General features: G+C 40.1%; 3 protein-coding genes and 1 long non-coding RNA gene across 4 annotated transcripts; 3 read left to right on the plus strand and 1 right to left on the minus strand.

Moving 5' to 3' along the window:
- Window positions 1–25: 25 nt before the first annotated feature.
- LDL1 (LSD1-like 1) lies at window positions 26–2,891 on the plus strand. The gene has a single exon (XM_021954524.2). The coding sequence runs from the start codon at window positions 58–60 to the stop codon at window positions 2,497–2,499; it is 2,442 nt and encodes an 813-aa protein (XP_021810216.1). The 5' UTR covers window positions 26–57; the 3' UTR covers window positions 2,500–2,891.
- Window positions 2,892–6,036: 3,145 nt separating this feature from the next.
- LOC110753598 (dehydrin COR47) lies at window positions 6,037–7,393 on the plus strand. The gene is made up of 2 exons (XM_021954531.2): window positions 6,037–6,464; window positions 6,725–7,393. The coding sequence occupies exons 1-2, from the start codon at window positions 6,138–6,140 to the stop codon at window positions 7,151–7,153; spliced, it is 756 nt and encodes a 251-aa protein (XP_021810223.1). The 5' UTR covers window positions 6,037–6,137; the 3' UTR covers window positions 7,154–7,393.
- Window positions 7,394–9,234: 1,841 nt separating this feature from the next.
- Window positions 9,235–13,244, plus strand: LOC110753614 (neutral ceramidase 2-like). Its single transcript, XM_088246084.1, has 8 exons — window positions 9,235–9,983; window positions 10,079–10,287; window positions 10,373–10,678; window positions 10,775–11,304; window positions 11,404–11,529; window positions 11,722–11,785; window positions 12,210–12,379; window positions 12,494–13,244. The coding sequence occupies exons 1-8, from the start codon at window positions 9,646–9,648 to the stop codon at window positions 13,043–13,045; spliced, it is 2,295 nt and encodes a 764-aa protein (XP_088102210.1). The 5' UTR covers window positions 9,235–9,645; the 3' UTR covers window positions 13,046–13,244.
- A 77-nt stretch (window positions 13,245–13,321) lies between these two features.
- LOC148297916 (uncharacterized) lies at window positions 13,322–19,160 on the minus strand. The gene is made up of 3 exons (XR_015826470.1): window positions 19,119–19,160; window positions 18,691–19,015; window positions 13,322–13,649 (listed from the first exon to the last, which is right to left on the minus strand). It is a non-coding gene; the product is annotated as an uncharacterized LOC148297916 (long non-coding RNA).
- Between the last annotated feature and the right edge of the window lie 160 nt (window positions 19,161–19,320).

Here is a 19,320-nt window from a genome sequence, read left to right on the forward strand (position 1 = left end):
ATTGGCTTAAGTAGGACAGTCCATATCGGAGTGGAGCCGAATGAAAGACATACCCACATGGAAACAACGGACCCTTCCGATAATCCTCCTAACGACGTCGTCTTCGACGAGTCATCGCCGGAAACCGACCTAACACTCTCAGGCTCAACCCCTCACGACAATCACCATTCCCAAAACCACTCGTCGGAAAACCCGTCCGCACCTCCCCAAACGACTCTTGACGCTCCGGTATCGGACTCTCAAGATGACTCGTCCGAGCCCATCCCCGAAGGCGAAGACTCCCTTCTTGATCAACAAGGCCTTCCAAACCCAGCCGAACCTGGTCCAGCCGAGCCCGGTCCGCCGGCCAAGAGACGTCGTCGCAGGAAGAAGTTCTTTACGGAGCTCAACAGCACTCCGTCGTTGGCCAAGAACCGCCGGACCGACCTCAACAAAGACGTTGACGTAGAAGCCCTAATCGCAATCTCAGTGGGATTTCCGGTCGACTCGCTCACGGAGGAGGAGATCGAGGCAAACGTGGTCCCCACCATTGGCGGCGTTGAGCAAGCCAACTATATCGTCGTGCGGAACCACATTTTGGCTCGGTGGAGGTCCAATGTCTCTTTCTGGTTGACCCGTGAGCTGGCGCTGGAGTCAATTCGCTTGGAGCACAAAGGCCTGGTCGACTCAGCTTACGACTTTCTGGTGGAGCATGGCTACATCAACTTTGGGCTTGCACCGGCGGTTAAAGAAGCCAAATTGAAGTCCTTTGATGGGGTCGAGAGGGGCAATGTGGTCATTGTGGGGGCTGGTTTGGCCGGTTTGGTAGCGGCGAGGCAACTGGTGTTCTTGGGCTTCAAAGTTGTGGTCTTGGAAGGTAGGAACAGGCCTGGTGGGCGCGTGAAGACAAGGAAAATGAAAGGCGAGGGCGTGGAGGCTGCAGCAGATCTCGGTGGGAGTGTCCTCACCGGAATCAATGGAAACCCGTTAGGGGTTTTAGCTAGGCAACTGGGTTTGCCTCTTCATAAGGTGAGGGACATTTGCCCGCTCTATTTACCAGATGGGAAAGCAGTGAATTCTGAAATTGATTCTAGGATAGAAGCTTCTTTTAATAAGTTGTTAGATAGGGTGTGTAAGCTAAGGCACGCAATGATCGAGGAAGTTAAGTCCGTAGATGTTTCCTTAGGGACTGCACTTGAAGCTTTTCGACGTGCTTATAGTGTTGCCCAAGACCCGCAGGAGCGTATGCTCTTGGATTGGCATCTGGCTAACTTGGAATACGCAAATGCTTCCTTAATGTCCAATTTGTCCATGGCCTATTGGGATCAGGATGATCCCTATGAGATGGGTGGTGACCATTGTTTTATTCCGGGAGGCAATGAGACCTTTGTGCGATCCCTTTCAGAGGGCCTTCCAATCTTCTATGAAAGGACTGTGCAAAGTATTAGGTACGGCTCTGATGGGATTTTGGTTTACGCAAATGGTCAGGAGTTTCGCGGGGACATGGTTCTTTGCACGGTCCCATTAGGTGTGCTTAAGAAGGGTTCCATTGAATTTGTCCCAGAGCTTCCACAAAGGAAGAAAGATGCAATTCAGAGTTTAGGATTTGGATTATTGAATAAGGTTGCCATACTATTCCCTTATAATTTTTGGGGTGGAGATATTGATACTTTTGGGCATTTGACTGAGGATCCGAGCATGAGAGGTGAGTTCTTTCTGTTTTATAGCTACTCTTCTGTATCAGGAGGGCCTCTTCTGGTTGCTCTTGTTGCTGGAGATGCTGCCATTAAGTTTGAGTTGATGTCTCCTGTGGAGTCTGTGAATAGGGTGTTGGAGATATTAAGGGGTATTTTCAACCCGAAAGGGATTGCTGTTCCAGATCCTATTCAGGCAGTGTGCACTAGGTGGGGGAAGGATGCCTTTGCATATGGTTCTTATTCGTATGTTGCGGTTGGGTCTTCAGGAGATGATTATGATATTCTTGCAGAGAGCATTGGGGATGGGAGAGTGTTCTTTGCTGGAGAGGCCACTAACAAGCAGTATCCAGCAACAATGCATGGAGCATTACTCAGTGGAATGAGAGAGGCTGCTAATATACTGAGAGAGGCGAAAAGGAGGTCAATTATCCCATCAGAAAAATTAAACAATGTTTATGGGGGGGAAAGCGACGATTTGAATAAATTATTTGACACCCCCGACCTAACGTTTGGGAGCTTCTCTGTTTTGTTTGATCCCAGGTCAAATGAGGTTGATTCTAGTAACTCACTGTTGCAGGTGAAATTTGGAGGGAAATATTTGGACGTGGGATGTCTCAGTCTCTGTCTGTATGGCTTAATTTCAAGGAATCAAGCCATTAAGCTGAGTGAGGAAGAAGGTGAAGAGAACAGGATGAGAATGTTAAATCAGGAATTTGGGGTGAGTTTGGTTGGGAGGAAAGGTTTAAGTGGTGCCGGGGAATCTCTAATCACCAACATTAGATCAGCAAAATCCAACCTAGAAGATGGAGGAATTCAAAGATGATACTTGTTTACCTGAACACTGAAAAGAAGATACATCTGTTAGCGGTATCAAGTATGAAAGCAGTACAGTAGGTATACGAACTGGATGGAATTCATGGTGAACTGATTTGGTAGCTGCTAGTAGAAGTCATTGTTCATGCCAAGAAGAGGAAGAGGGCGTGATTCTGGTTGATGCTTGAGCAATTCAACATTCTTAACCAATGCCTTATGCCTTGTGAGTTTGCTTGCCTAACTATTTATCTTGCAAGTGCAAAGCTGATTGTGAGTTAACTTAAAATATATTCATCCTCCCACATTGACTTTGTTGTACACCCTCATCATCAATTTAGTTAGTTGCACTATGATTTGATTTTTTTTTTCTTTATCAATATAGTTAGTTTGCATTGCAGTATATATTGCTGCTGTTGTCTTGTCTCTCTCTAATCCCCTGCTGGATCTTAACTGGGCGAAATACTTTGTCCAACCAACCCAACACACTGGATCGAACGGCCGTTAAGGACCCCTTCATTATAAGTTATAATCCTTTACAATAACTCCTCATTCTAACCTCCCTGTGACCTTGGGCCAAGAGAGACGAGAAGCGGGAAGGCTTGGACTTATTGGATCAGTTGACAGACCTTATGGTTTTGACTAAAAATGTGAGCTTCTGGCCTAATAATAATAATAGTAATTGAGCCAGGCCAAATTCCGAAGCCCAATCCAAAGTGTTTTTCTCGGGCCTTTTCCCGTCTTATCTTATATTTGCCATCATTTACTTATTTTTCAAATTCTCTCTTTTAAAAATAATCGCCAAGTGGTAGTACAGAAAATATTTTCCCTGATTTTTTTTTTATTCTTACGAGCAATCATATCACATAGCCTTTTTAAGTAATTACTTTCAACTAATTCGAAATTAAACTTTGAATACGCCTCGGTTGGTAAGGTTGGCCTATGTGAGGAGCAAGAATGATTCAATGACATGGGGCCATGTAAAACCAACTTACCATACCAATATTAATAGTATCAGGCAGAAAAAATGACAGCTCAGCCATTGGAGAGAAATTCATGGGATATCATTTTTTTCTATTCCCGGTCAATAGCGCAATGATATATAGGATAACTTTTTCACATGTCATTGTGTTATTAGCCGAAAATAACAAAGCAATGTTATTCCTGTTATATATAAGTTTGTTTTTTCAGCCATTGAGCTACCGTTATTCTGACTGACTAACATCCCCAGCCATTACCATTGGGCTATAGTGCACCATTATTGTTCCAGTATTTTAAAAATCTGAGGCACTATTTGTGATCAAAGGACAATGACATTGAGCTACCATTATTCTGACTGATAACATCCCCAGCCATTACCATTGGGCTACACCATTATTATTCCAGTATTTTAAAAATCTGAGTCACTATTTGTGCGCAAGGACAATGACCTGTCAGTTGCAACCTGTCCAAAAGCTGATTAAAATTAGAGTTCTTCTATTAAAACTTTCCACTTCTTTTTGTTTATCTCATATTTTAAGTTCACCCCAATTTTTAATTCAAATTTTCACAATTTCTAAGAAAACTCCACTCCTTTCATTGAGTTTATGCAGTACCTCTTACTTTATGATAAATAATTTGTCATGGTTGAGTTCTGAATTATTATTATTGGTTTGGTGCTCGGTATATGAAGTTGAAAACAAATCGGATCCCATCTCAGAATAAGAGTATCAAATGCTATTCATTTTATTCACTATTCCAAAACGTTTAACATGCAAGCAAATTATCTAAAACGTAATTAAGTTGGGTTTGGTTTGGAACGTAAACATATAAGTGTAATTATATACAAATCCTTTTTTATGAGCGTATAGTAGGTTTCTTTAATTTGGTAAGAGGGCGTAGAGGAGCTTGTGTTTTTCTAAAATTTAATATGAAGAGTGTGTGGGGTATGTCACGTGTGTATAGATGTATTAGGATTAAGTATTAAGTTGGATGACCTTTTTTGTCTTTTTACACAATAATAAAACTTAAAAGTTTAATGATTTAAGTATTAGGGTAAATCTATATATATAAAGCAAAAGGCAGAGAACGGTGAAACATTCAAAATACCAGAAAATGCCATTGGTTAATGCAAATATTAAAAATTGAAATTATTAATTAAATTAGGATGATATGGTAAATTCACACTTTTTCATATTTAAAAAAATCATTAAAAAAAAATCAGATAATGGCCTATTTTTATGAAACACAACTACCCATTATATTTTTTAATTCTAAAATAAATTTTAATTTTTTTAAAAAAGCCTCTCGCAAGCGCGGAAGCGCATGCGAAGAGGCTAGTAAATAAAAAAGTGTGAGGTTTAACCACAAGGTGTGGTGTGGTTGGCAAACTGTCACATTCAGCTGACAAGCTACCTAGTGTCTTAATGGCAAAGGCTCGAAATCCATTAGAAACGCTTTATGGCTAGAGACAAGCCTAATCCCGAGCGGAAATTAATCTCACCCATCGAATATTGGGACTCCTCGTGGTATTACCCAAAAAAAATATGAAATTTAAATAGAAAAACTCTTAAAATTATTAATGATTATTATTATTTTCTTGATATAGTGATTGATTGAATTCTAGGGGCTGAAACCAAAACGAAAACGGTACGGCGCTTGTGCGATTTTTCGAGAGTTGTGGCAAGTGGCAACACCAAGGCACTCCCAGCCTAGCCCGGCCCATCCCTTTCCAATAGACTATAATATAAATATACTGTACCCCACCCAAAGTGGACCCAACTAAACGTATGCCGATGCCCTTTGCTAATTTGCTATGTGCTGCTGGCAACATAACAACCATCCATCCATCGTAGTTGAAACTGATGAAAATGAAAAATGGCCCACCATGAAAGCTTACCGTGCACCTACCTACAACTCGCAAATCTCGAAGACACCGCCCCCTCCCTCTCCTCTTTCCAACGTAAACTGGCTGCCACGTGGGCCACTTCATCACACCGACCTTCTCACATTTATCCAAACAAGGCCGACATTAGAGGGTCCCACAATTACACCCCTCCCACGTTCATCTGACACGTTGCAGCCATTTATTGGTCCATGGTCTCAGCACTAGCACACTGACTGTACACGGTGTCTTTGTCCTCTCTCTACTGGCATGGCATCTTTTCTACTTTCTTCTTTGGCCTTTTGACTGTTTGGTTTTAGGTTATTGCTTTGCGTACGAAACAAGCGCAACTCGCTACTGGCAACTGGCACATGTAATGAAGAGACACGTGTCGGAAAGATACAGCGAGTGGAAAGCGATTGGGAAATATTGTGTGGGTACAAATGCTTTTAGATTGATTATGATTGAATGCACCAGGTCGGTCGGTTGGACGAAGAAAAAGGAAAATGGTACAGGATTTGGTGTAACTTATCAAAATAAAATAAAAATGGTTATAGAGGATTAGGATTTGGGCAGCTACAGCCAACAGCTCATCTAAATGCTAATTATAATTAGTCATTTTAACTTAATCGCGTCATATTCGCGTGGTTGGAACTTGGGTGCTACTATAAAAGCTCACACCCTCCTCCATAAGCAAAGAACATCAAAGCTTATTTATAATTCACTTGCTTGCTTATTTATTTCATCATCATCAATAGAAACATATATACATAACTATACAGATAAGTATGGCAGAGGAGTACAACAAAAGCCATGATCGTGAGTATGAAGGGAAGGCTGGTGATTATGAGGAGGGATCAGGCGCGCGCGCAGCTGAAGGTGGTGAGATCAAGGATCGTGGCTTGTTTGATTTCCTGGGGAAGAAAGAGGAGGAGAAGCCTCAGGAGGAGGTGATCGTCACTGAGTTTGAGAAGGTCAAAGTGTCTGATCACGAGGCACCTCGTCCTCATCATCATGAACCAGAGTCATACAAAGTAGAACAAGAGGAGGAGAAGGAGAAGAAGCACGGCAGTCTTTTGGAGAAGCTTCACCGATCCGACAGCAGCTCTAGCTCTGTAAGTTTTTTTACTCGATCATTAACTAATATTATATATGTGTGTGTATTTGTTTGCAAGATGTTCCATTCCATGTGGCATTTCATGATTTGGCAGATGATCTCCTTCTGCATATGCCACGCAACGTCTATCTCAAAACGACTAATTAATTGTCAAGTGTTCTTTAGGTTTTCCTTTTCTAGATAGATAGATAGTAACCTAATTAATTATATAATTAAAGTTGTTTGAACTGATTGAAATATTATCTAATGAATATGCAGTCGAGCGATGAAGAGGGAGGTGAAGGAGATGAGAAAAAGAAGAAGAAGAAAGAAAAGAAGGGACTGAAGGATAAGATCTCTGGTCATCATGATCAGAAGGTGGAGGACACAGCCGTCCCAGTGGAGAAGATCTACGAGGAGCCAACTCATGAAGAAAAGAAAGAGGAAGAGAAGAAGGGTTTCCTTGAGAAAATAAAGGAAAAGCTACCAGGGCAGCAGAAGAAGACGGAAGAGATTCCAGCTTCGTATGATGATCAGCAGAGTCATGATCAGCATGCTGAGCCCGCAGTAGTAGGTGGCGAGCCCAAGGAGAAGAAGGGTATCTTGGAGAAGATCAAGGAAAAGATTCCTGGTTACCACCCTAAGACGGAGGAAGAGAAGGAGGCCATCAAGGACAAGGAGAAGGAAAAGGAAACGTCTTCCTATTAAATTAATTAAGAAAAACCACTTATACAAACCCTGTGTTTATGTGATTGTGTGTGGCTTTTTCTGATGAGTGGTTTATTTGCTTTTCTTCTTTTGAGTTTGAGAGATATCTACTTATTGTTTTGATGTTTGTTTAGGACTTCCAAGTCCACACTACTGTAGCTACCATTTCCATTTGCTTCTTTAATTTCTATGTGATATTTAAACATTGTTCATTAATAAATAATTGCTTCTTCCTTTGTACCTATTTTCTTCATATATATATATATATATATAATGAATACAAATGTGGATCGATTTAAGAGTGAAATATGTATTGATGCAACTCATGAAGATGCATACTTCACTGAACCAACATTTTCCTAATAATGAGAAAGATAATGTATTAGTAACATGAGTCATGGAGCCGCAAGAAGTGGTGCTTTTATTAAACACCGTAGAGAGTATACAGCGGAGAGAGTGACAACCTCTTTTGTTTTTATTTTATTTTCTTATTTATTTACTTTTAAAAGCATAGATGAATGATCCCGCAAAATATGGAAAGATTCATTGATTTACTCTTTTAGCTTTGTGGTGTTGTGGTAGGGCTGCACAGTCATAATACGCTTTGCTTTTTATTACTATATTCAATTTGACCAAAATATCAAGATGATGACCGTTGGGAAAATGATCCGTTCGATTCGAGCCTTATTTGTCCTTGCAACCTTTAGAAACTTGGGATACGTTACGTGGGATGATCACTTGATGCATTTGTGTCCAAGTATGTCTATGAAATCAATTAATTTATATTATAGTTTGCAAGTCTCTACAAGACCTGAAAGTTTTATAGGGAAAAAATTTACACCCAAAAAAAGAAAAGAAGCGCCTCCATGAAGGATGAAGCCCGCAATCATAGGCACTGAACTAAAGGAGTAGTGACCGAAACAAGCTTTTTGATGATGGAACATTACTACTACAATAATACAATAATATTATTAGAGATGAACCGTGATAGTCTAAACTACAAAACGAAGGAAATTTCACACACACTACCAATGTAATATGTGTATTCGAATCTAAGACCACTCGTCTGTAAATCAATGTATTTTTCCATTAGACTAGATTCAATGGCGAACTATAGCCACGACCATAGTGGGCTATAGCCTAGGAATGCTTTGAAGAAAAAAATATTACCTATATTTATATGGCCCACCAAGTTTGCTGCCTTTTGCTTTCATCCAATCCTCCAATCAAATTGACCGGATCATACAATTGCTCTGTCTTGCTTTTGTTCTTTTCCCCTCGAAGCATGCAACCTTTTGCTTTTTTTTTGTTGGCAAAGTCAATAATCGTTTTTTCACCCCGAAAAAAAGGGAAAGCTTCTTAATATTGTACTCAATAAAAACCCTCTTTTTACCAAAAAAATAAAAATAAATAAAAACCCTCTACAGACGACAATAGGTAATTAAAACTCACAAGTGAGAAGATATTTTCAAAAACGTAAGAGTAACTTAATTATATTATTCTTGTGTTCACAACTAATATATATGTGAAATTTAATTATTTATATCTTTTCACTTTGCATTTGTCTTATTTGGTTGATGTCAAGAGGCAAGAAACTTGAATAGGTACACTTTCAATTATATTATTGAACACATTAATTTTGATAATGCGTATTTTTTGGTTACATTTAATATTGATTTGTCTAATAAAATTTATTGAAAATTAGTCAATGAAAAAAAAAAAGATAATTAGAGTTTAAACTAAAATTTAGCTAACTCACCCATCGAAAACTCCTAGTTCTGTCCATGACTAGACCCCATTTACAAACATTATCATATCTTAAAATGCCTAAATTTAATAATTTTTTTCGAATGCTTAGACTTCACAACTAATGACAACGAATGAAATTTATCCTTTTATTTTTTATTTTTTAAAGAATATAAAATGACGGACACATATGATTGCCTACCAAGGGAAAGTTATGGTAAGCATCATTTGTTGATGCACACTCATTTGGGTGGGTGGCTGTGGGGACAGATTCAAATATCCATTATACATGGCATGGTCGACTCACTTTTCTTGTGGCTTAGAGATTCACCATATAAGTTAGTGCAGAAGCATGCAATAGCAATAGGGTGTTAATAAAAATTTCCACGCAACCAATCAGATATCATATATATTGCTTGCATGCGGCTAAAGGCACCCAAAGCCCACAGAAACGGACAAGACCAAACCTTGTCCATCTCATCTCTCTTGCATGCGGCGGAGCAACCAAGAAACCAAGAAGAGATACTCTTGTGCCAACTTGGACACCCAAAACTATAAACTACCACCCACTTTTGTTTGGGTTGATTGAAACAAGCCAGCCATGGAAGTGATCACTACATACTAAGAGAAGAGAATTCAGCGCCCAACAAAAATAAATATATAAATTCTAAACTGTATCGACCAAGCTTCACATATATAAGATATATATACAGCTCTACGGTCATCAGTTTAATTTGAGATCAAACATGAAGACGAGAAGCAAAATTCAAGAGCAGCACTCGTCTGTGTTGTCATCACTTATTATTATGATTATTGTGGGTATAGGTGTAATTAGGAGATGCAATGGCGAAGGGTATTTGATTGGAGTGGGAAGCTATGACATGACTGGGCCAGCAGCCGAGGTGAACATGATGGGTTATGCCAACATGGACCAGTCGACTGCCGGTGTACATTTCCGACTCAGGGCAAGGACCTTCATCGTCGCGGAGAGTTCCCAAGGTCCGAGGTTTGCCTTTGTTAATCTTGACGCTGGGATGGCTTCACAACTCGTTAACATTAAAGTGCTGGACAAACTCAAATCAAGGTGTATATACTATAGTATACTTTCAGCTACTTATTAGTCACGTATGTTGATATTAATTAATTTTCCTATTTATTTATAAAAATTTGATTTGGAAGGTTTGGAGATTTGTATACGGAAGAAAATGTGGCGATTAGTGGGATTCACACTCACGCTGGACCAGGGGGTTATCTGCAGTATCTGGTTTACTCTATAACATCTTTGGGGTTTGTCCAACAATCCTTCGATGCCATTGTGAACGCAATTGAGCAGAGCATTGTTCAGGCTCATCACAACCTCAAGCCTGGTTCTGTTTTCATCAACAAAGGTGACCACTGACTCCCCCACCCCCACACCAAGTCAAGTTTTTACTCTTCTTTTTCTGAATTGACTTGAGTTTTATGGGTTTACAGGGGATGTGGTAAACGCGGGAATAAACAGGAGCCCAAGTGCTTATCTGCTAAACCCGGCGGAGGAGAGAGCCAGGTATCCAAGCAACGTGGACACCCTCATGACTCTGTTGAAGTTTGTGGATGATGCAAGCGGGAACAGCGTTGGAGCCTTCAGCTGGTTTGCCACCCACGGAACCTCCATGAGCAAAAACAACCTCCTCATCAGTGGAGACAACAAAGGTGCTGCTGCTCGATTCTTCGAGGACAGGTTCTCCTCTTCCTCTTCGTCTACTACAAGCTACAACTCCTCCTCTACCACACCAGCTGGTAATTACTATGTATTATTATTGTTAGTAAATTAGTAGCCTTGTAATTATATTAGCTGTATATATGACTCATGAGTGTATCCATTAATTAATGCAGATAGTAGCGCGTTACTATTATCACTAGTAAAGAAGGCACAAAGCATGAAAGCCACGGGAGGAAAGCTCTGCGGTAAAACAAGCAGCCGAAAGTCTAAGGTGAGGAAGAACAACGGGTCGCTGTTCGTGGGAGCTTTTTGCCAATCAAATGTTGGGGATGTGACCCCAAACGTGCTTGGAGCTTTTTGCACCGATTCTGGAAGACCCTGCGACTTCAATCACTCCTCCTGTCATGGGAACGACCTGCTTTGCCTGGGCCGTGGACCTGGCTACCCAGATGAAATACTCAGCACCAAAATTATAGGGGAGAGACAATTTCAAAAGGCCGCTCATCTATTCACGACGGCTACACAGCAACTCACCGGGACTATTGACTATCGCCACGTGTACCTCAACTTCACCGATATTGAGGTTGAATTATTAGATGGAAACAAGAAAGTCAAAACATGCCCCGCTGCGCTCGGTCCTGGTTTTGCCGCCGGGACTACAGATGGACCCGGTGCCTTCGGCTTCCAGCAAGGCGATACAAAGGTCAGCAGCAGCAGCAGCAACATCACTTTTGGCCAAAACCACTTTACTTTTTGGTCTTGTCTTGTATTGCTACATCTTAACCAATCCTCTGTTTTTCAGATCAATGAGATGTGGAGAAAACTGAGGGATTCTCTAAAAATACCTACCCCATATCAAGTCGACTGCCAGAAGCCCAAGACAGTTCTGCTCGACACTGGCGAAATGTTTGTACCTTATGCATGGGCGGTAAGACAGGACTTTTGCCTGTTACTTGCGTTGTTGGGGGAAAACCAATTGGATTTTCTTTTCAGACATAATATTCATTTATTTAGAATTACAGCTACTTACTTAGAAACTAGGGATTAATATTAATATTGTAGCATTAGCATAGCAGGCAGTCTGACTAACATTCTCTAATTATGGTTCAAATGCATGCAGCCTGCAGTCCTTCCTATTCAAATGCTCAGGTTGGGGAAGCTGATCATACTTTCTGTCCCAGGAGGTTAGTACTCTTTCACTTTAATTAATTTCACAACCCACTACAACTTCACACCTGTCTGTCTTAATGGCATGTGCGCTATTCATTGCTCAATGCAACCACTGCTTCCCATAACTAGTAATTCTTTGTGTCTCGGCTCGGCAAAAGAGCCACATTAACCAAGATAGCAAGCCCATTTTCTCCAAATAACTACACATTCAAGGAAACCTCAACCCCACCCCATTTACCGAGCTCAGCATCTAGTTTCTATGAACTTGTCTTGATAGGGCAGGACAGCACACTCAGTCCAACAGACTTAGGCAGCCTCGTCCCAACAATACTGACATTCCCTTACAATTCACTCCACAAATCAATCTAAAACCTAGAACCTAAAACCCCTCACACGTGACACATGTCAACAAGCTCTCTAAGCTACTGAACCTTGCAGAATTCACCACAATGGCGGGCCGGCGGCTAAGGGAAGCAGTCAAGGAGACATTGATAAGTAACAGCAATGGTGAATTTGATGACGAAACCCACATTGTAATAGCAGGCCTCACAAATACTTATTCCCAATATATTGCAACTTTTGAGGAATACACGCAACAGCGATATGAGGTACATACTCATCTGTTTAATCAATTTCTCCAAATGGATCCAGGGGAAACAATAACTTAACTTTGCAGTGATTGTAATCCTACATTAATTCTCAATGCATAATGGAATCTGCAGGCTGCTTCCACTCTCTATGGTCCTCACACGTTATCAGCATACATCCAAGAATTTGAGAAATTAGCCAAAGCAATGGCGAAGGGAGAAAAAATCACTAAAGGTCCCTCACCACCAGATCTTTCCTCTGTGCAACTCATAAATTTACGTGAACCTACTGGAGACTTACCTCCCCCGCATACAAACTTTGGAGATATGAAACAAGATATCATTTTACCAAAGAGTGGCTCATTCAAAAAGGGAGATAGACCAATTGCCACATTTTGGAGTGCAAATCCAAGATATGACCTATTGACAGAAGGCACATTTGCAGTGGTAGAGCTGCTTCAAGGAAAACATTGGGTTCCGGTTTACGATGATGATGATTTCTGCCTGTTTTTCAAGTGGAAAGTAGACAACAGTACCTTATATGGCACAGCAACCATAGAATGGGAAATACCAAGGGATGCAGATTCGGGGGTGTACAGGCTAAGGCATTTTGGTTCGTCAAAGAAAACCAAGGACTCCCCCAATATCTACTTCACTGGCGCATCTAGTGGATTTGCAGTGTCCTAAATATCTATTTAATATTTTCTTCCCTGCATTTAAGTGCAAGTGCTGCACATTATACTTGCAGGCTAAATTCCAAAGTGGCCCTTCTAACAACGCTTTAAAGAGCAAGTCATAATTTCTCATGTTTTAGGGGTCTCTGAAGGTCCCTTCCTCAGGCCAGATAAATCTACATAAATAAGACAATACTAAATTGTTATGGGCATGCATCAATTTTCTAGTTGATTCTTCAGAATACAAAATCCTCAATGATATTAACACCTAGAATTTCTTGCTTGTGGTTTTGTACAAGGTTTGAGTCCTGCTGAAATGGCCCTATATTTTTTTTAGGGTAATGTACTGTGAAAAAGAAAAACACAAAAGAGGAGCTTCTCTTGGAGGACTAACAAGATAAACAATAGAGGAAAGAGGCATGGACTAACAACATTCAAGGGTGCTCAGCATCGCAGATTAACATCTCTAACTAATCAACTCATATGCTGGCTGTAGAATGTAATAATATAAACAAGGCAAGCACTACTACTAAGAAGTCAGAATTGTAACTAAGAAGAATACCTGCATGACCATTTGCAGAAGATGCATGCAAGTAATTGAGCTTGAAATCCACCCACTGTTAGCACATAAATCTGTTGGTGTATAAGTGTGATTGCTGAAATGTAATCAGAATAGGAAGTTTCTATTCTTTGTTTAAAAGGCTGCATTGGATCATAGTCCAAGTGTACAGCAGAGAATGTAATAGCTTTGTGCCAGGTGTCATTATCTCATAGGGTAGTGAAATGAAGGGTTAGATTTTGAATGATGTAAAGAGGAATATTCCAACAGTAATATATGCACAGTGAGTGCGTGAGTGAAGCAACAGCTCATTGCTTCTTCTCTAAGCTCATTTCTGGTTTTCATCTCTCTCTCTCTCAATCTCTGCATTTTTCATTTTTCTCTAAGATCTGGAGCTCCATCTACCAAAAATCCAAATGGTTCAGATCATAGTCTGAACATTCTAACATGGCCTCAGAGCCAGGTTCGATCAATTAACACTGGGCGTTTGAATTGGTGAGCTATCGAAGCTGCAGCTGAGTTTGAGTTCTGTAGATCTGAGTCTAACATGGTTGGGTCAAGTGGTGGTGAATTGAGAGCACCAATTTTTAATGGTGAGAACTACGATTTCTGGAGTATAAGGATGAAGACCATCTTCAAATCTCATGGACTGTGGGATTTGGTGATAAAGGGATTTGATAGTACAGATCTGAAGAAGTCAGATGAATCTGATGCTAAGAAAAAGGAGAAAGAAGAATCAAGTGGTAGTGGGAAAGACATGTTTGCTGAGGTACTCATGAAGGATGCTAAGGCTCTTGGATTGATTCAAGGAGCAGTTTCAGATGAGATATTCCCACGAATCTCTCATGAGGAGACATCAAAAGGTGCCTGGAACATTATGCAGCAAGAATACCATGGAGATAAGCAGGTAAGAGGTGTTAAATTACAAAGCCTTAGAAGAGAGTTTGAGTATACAAGGATGAAAGATGATGAATCATTAACTGCTTATATTACCAAATTGTTTGATTTGATAAATCAAATGCGAAGTTATGGGGAGGAATTGCCTAAGGGAAGGGTTGTTCAAAAATTGCTCATTAGTTTGCCATCTGCCTATGATTCTATCTGCTCTGTTATTGAGCATTCGAGAGATCTGAATTTAATTGAAGTACAGGAGGTAGTAGCCTCATTGAAGAGTTTTGAATTAAGGCTGGACAGACACTCTGAAAACAAAACTGAGAAGGCATTTGCTAGCCTCAGTGTGGATGCCAAATCAGTTAAAACTGGTGATCAAGCTTCTAAGCAAAATAAGAGTTGGAAATCAAAAGGCAAGAAGTGGGATAACAAACCAAATGATGGTGCTAAAAATCCTTGCAAGCGCTGTGGCAAATTACACTTTGGAGAGTGTCGATTCAAGGGCAAACCAAAGTGTTTCAACTGTGACAAACTTGGTCACATAGCCAAAGATTGTTACAGTAAGAAACCAACACAGCAAGTCAACTATGCCAACCAAGTAGATGCTACTCCAACTATGTTTTATGCTAGCAATAAAACTAATGCTAGTATAAAAGGAGGTGATGAGGTGTGGTACTTGGACAGTGGATGTAGCAACCATATGACAGGAAGGGAGGATCTACTTGTTGACATTGACAGAAATGTGACTGCAAAAGTTGAAATGGGAATTGGGCAGCTTGTTGAAGTCACTGGTAAGGGCAGCCTTGTGGTTGAAACCAAAATGGGGAAAAAGTATATCAAAGAAGCTATGCTTGTGCCTGGTTTGAAAGAAAACTTACTGAGTGTGGGCCAGATGATAGAGCATGGTTATTACTTGGTGTTTGGAGATCACAAGGTGGAGATTTACAATGACAGTTCTTATTCCAATTTGATTGCAAGGATACAAAAGAGAGGAAATCGAAGTTTCCCAATCAAATTGGAGGCTGAAATGCATTTTGCCTATAAGGCAAGTGTTTGTCACTCTACTGAAATGTGGCATAGAAGATTGGGGCATCTAAATATGAGCAATCTGAAGTTACTGCAAGAACAGGAAATGGTTGTGGGATTGCCAGAAATTACAGCTGTTACAGAGGTCTGTGAAGGTTGTATTCTAGGCAAACAGTGCAGAGAGTCATTTCCAAAGGAAGCCTCTACTAGAGCATCAACTCCTCTAGAGCTTGTACACAGTGATATCTGTGGTCCAATGCAAACAACTACAAAAGCTGGAAATTGATATTTTCTCACTTTCATAGATGACAGCACAAGAATGTGTTGGGTTTATTTTTTAAGACAAAAGTCTGAGACTCTGAGTGTATTCAAGAGATTCAAAGCCACTGTGGAATTGCAGAGTGGTTATAAATTAAAGAAGCTTAGAAGTGATCAAGGAGGAGAATACACCTCAGGGGAGTTTGATAGGTTCTGTGCAGATATAGGCATAGAGAGACAGCTGACAACTCCATATACACCACAGAAAAATGGTGTAGCAGAGAGGAAAAACAGAACGATTGTGGAAATGGCAAAGTGTTTGTTGCTAGAGAAGAAGATTCCTCTTGAATTTTGGGCTGAAGCTATTAATACATCAGTTTATATTTTGAACAGGTGTCCAACCAAAGCTTTGAATAAAAGAACACCATTTGAAGCTTATAGTGGAAGGAAGCCTGGAGTTAAGCATCTGAAAGTATTTGGATCATTATGCTATGCTCATGTTCCAAGTCAACAAAGGCAGAAGCTGGATTTGACAAGCAAGAGGTGCATTTTCTTAGGTTATGGAAGCTGTGAAAAGGGGTACAGACTTTATAGTCTTGAAACTGGAAAGATAATTGTGTCTAGAGATGTTTTGTTTAATGAAAATGCAAGCTGGGATTGGAATACACAGAAAGAAAGAAGTGTGATGATTCCAATTGCTGAAACAACTTCAAATAAGCAAGGACAAGAAGAAACCATCAGTAATTCTGAAGTACAAGGTGAAGAAGGTGAAATATTTGGCACTAGTACTGAATCTAGTGATCAAGAAAGAATGCCAAGCTTCCAGGATTTTGATCACACACCTCGCAAGTACAAGAGCATTGCAGAAATCTATGAGAAATGCAATATGTGCATCATAGAACCAGAGAGTTTTGAAGAAACAGCAAAGGATGATTCCTGGAAGAAAGCTATGGAAGATGAAATTCTGATGATAAACAAAAACCACACTTGGGAACTTGTAAATAGACCATCTGACAAACCAATTATTGGTGTTAAATGGGTCTATAAGACAAAACTGAACCTGGATGGGTCTGTGCAGAAGAACAAAGCACGGCTGGTAGCAAAGGGATATTCTCAGAAGCCTGGAATAGACTTCAATGAGACCTTTGCACCAGTGGCAAGACAGGATACTGTGAGAACTTTGGTGGCTTTAGCTGCGCAGAGAAATTGGAGGCTGTTTCAGCTGGATGTAAAGTCGGCATTTCTTAATGGAGTGCTAAATGAAGAAGTGTATGTGGATCAACCATCTGGTTTTGTGATACAAGGTAGTGAAGATAAGGTGTATAGGCTTAAGAAGGCTTTATATGGCTTGAAACAAGCTCCAAGAGCTTGGTATGAAGAGATAAATTCCTACTTTACCAAAGCTGGTTTTCATAGGAGTCCAAGTGAAGCTACATTGTACACTAAGATGTCTCCAAGTGGTATTCTCATTGTATCACTATATGTAGATGATATTATCTACACAAGGAGCTCAACAGAAATGATGGCTGAATTCAAGAATGAGATGATGAGGCAATATGAGATGACTGACCTAGGATTGCTTCATCACTTCCTTGGCCTTGGAGTTCTACAAACTGATACCAGCATCTTCTTACACCAGAAGAAGTATGCAAAGACTCTGCTTGACAAGTTTGGACTCAAGGACTGCAAGTCTGTTGCAACACCATTGGCTATGAATGAAAAATTGTCAAAGGTGGATGGAAGTGATCTAGCAGATGAAACTTTGTATAGGCAAATGGTGGGGAGTTTGCTCTACCTGACTGCAACCAGACCAGATATCATGTTTGCAGCAAGCCTCTTGGCTAGATTCATGCATAATCCAACCAAGAAGCACATGGGAACAGCAAAGAGAGTGCTGAGATACATTCAAGGTACTATGAATTATGGAATTGCTTATGAAAAGGGAAAAGGGGCAGTGCTAATAGGTTACTGTGATAGTTATTGGAGTGGAAGTGAGGATGACATGAGAAGCACATCCGGCTACGCATTTAACTTGGGGTCAGGTGTTTTTTTTATAGCTTCAATCAAGCAAAGCAGTGTCGCTCTTTCAACTGCAGAGGTTGAGTATATGAGTGCAGCAGAAGCTACTGCACAAGCTATTTGGCTGAGGTTTGTGTTATCAGACTTTGGGGAAGAGCAAGTAGAACCAACTAAATTGCTATGTGATAACACTTCAGCTATTGCAATATCGAAGAATCCAGTTCATCATCACAAGACCAGACATATTAATCGAAGGTTTCATTTCATTCGAGATGCACTTCAAGATGGTGAGATTGATCTACTGTATTGCAAAACTGAAGAGCAGCTTGCTGATATTTTCACCAAGCCTTTGGCAAGAGATCGATTTGAATATTTGAGGAAAGCTTTAGGAGTCATTTCAGCACAACACTTGGAAGGGAGTGTTGGTGTATAAGTGTGATTGCTGAAATGTAATCAGAATAGGAAGTTTCTATTCTTTGTTTAAAAGGCTGCGTTGGATCATAGTCCAAGTGTACAGCAGAGAATGTAATAGCTTTGTGCCAGGTGTCATTATCTCATAGGGTAGTGAAATGAAGGATTAGATTTTGAATGATGTAAAGAGGAATATTCCAACAGTAATATATGCACAGTGAGTGCGTGAGTGAAGCAACAGCTCATTGCTTCTTCTCTAAGCTCATTTATGGTTTTCATCTCTCTCTCTCAATCTCTGCATTTTTCATTTTTCTCTAAGATCTGGAGCTCCATCTACCAAAAATCCAAATGGTTCAGATCATAGTCTGAACATTCTAACAAAATCCACCCACGGTTAATAGATCTAGTCACTCAAGTGTGTGCCTCATTATGAATCCATAAAAATAAAAATAAAAAGCAAGTACCCAAGCAAGATACAACCATAGACTAATTACCTCGTTATGCCGCACAGGAAGTTCATTATATTCAGAAGCAGCAGATAGGATATGCAAGACGATCTATAGTACAGAACCTTCTTAACCATAACGGCATAAAAAGTAAAAGCGAGAAATTAAAATGCTGAATAAAAATCTTCAAGAACCATTTCTTACTTCAAGCGATGTATCTGATGATCCTAGGTTCGAACCAAACATTGATACAGTCATGTAGCTAAAATAATACTGGGATGCTATTGAACCCAGCATCGTTGGCTCTACGTTGTCTTCATTCATCTTGATGCATCCACTGTCTTCCAGATCCTCAAATGTGTTATGCACTAACCTGCCAAAATAATCAATAAGCAATCAAAGCAATGCCACCGAAAGAGAAAGCATATCCTTATAAAAGAAAAAACAATATCCATGAGAATTGAGCATGGTATTACCTTGACAAGTAAGAGCTGGGAACTTCTGGTTGAGTATTGTCCAAGCCAATTATAAAATTAAAAATTAAAAAAATTCGGAGCATAGCCTATTTATGAAAAAAAGGGGACCCGACTGTGAGTATAGCCGTATAGCCGTGCGGCTATACTTTATAAATAGAATTTTTTTTAAACGTATAGCCAGACGGCTATACCCATTGAATAG

The sequence above is a fragment of the Prunus avium genome, chromosome 1 (genome assembly GCF_965620075.1).
Source record: "Prunus avium chromosome 1, drPruAviu1.hap1.1, whole genome shotgun sequence".
NCBI classification, from domain to species: Eukaryota; Viridiplantae; Streptophyta; class Magnoliopsida; order Rosales; family Rosaceae; genus Prunus; species Prunus avium.

What these genes read in the sequence shown, in the direction of transcription:
- LDL1 (XM_021954524.2), top strand. Translation starts at nt 58, where the DNA reads ATGGAAACAACGGACCCTTCCGATAATCCTCCTAACGACGTCGTCTTC.
- LOC110753598 (XM_021954531.2), top strand. Translation starts at nt 6,138, where the DNA reads ATGGCAGAGGAGTACAACAAAAGCCATGATCGTGAGTATGAAGGGAAG. An exon ending in CCGACAGCAGCTCTAGCTCT is followed by an intron (nt 6,465 to 6,724) that starts GTAAGTTTTTTT and finishes ATGAATATGCAG; the next exon opens with TCGAGCGATGAAGAGGGAGG.
- LOC110753614 (XM_088246084.1), top strand. Translation starts at nt 9,646, where the DNA reads ATGAAGACGAGAAGCAAAATTCAAGAGCAGCACTCGTCTGTGTTGTCA. An exon ending in TTCTGTTTTCATCAACAAAG is followed by an intron (nt 10,288 to 10,372) that starts GTGACCACTGAC and finishes ATGGGTTTACAG; the next exon opens with GGGATGTGGTAAACGCGGGA. An exon ending in ACACGCAACAGCGATATGAG is followed by an intron (nt 12,380 to 12,493) that starts GTACATACTCAT and finishes TGGAATCTGCAG; the next exon opens with GCTGCTTCCACTCTCTATGG.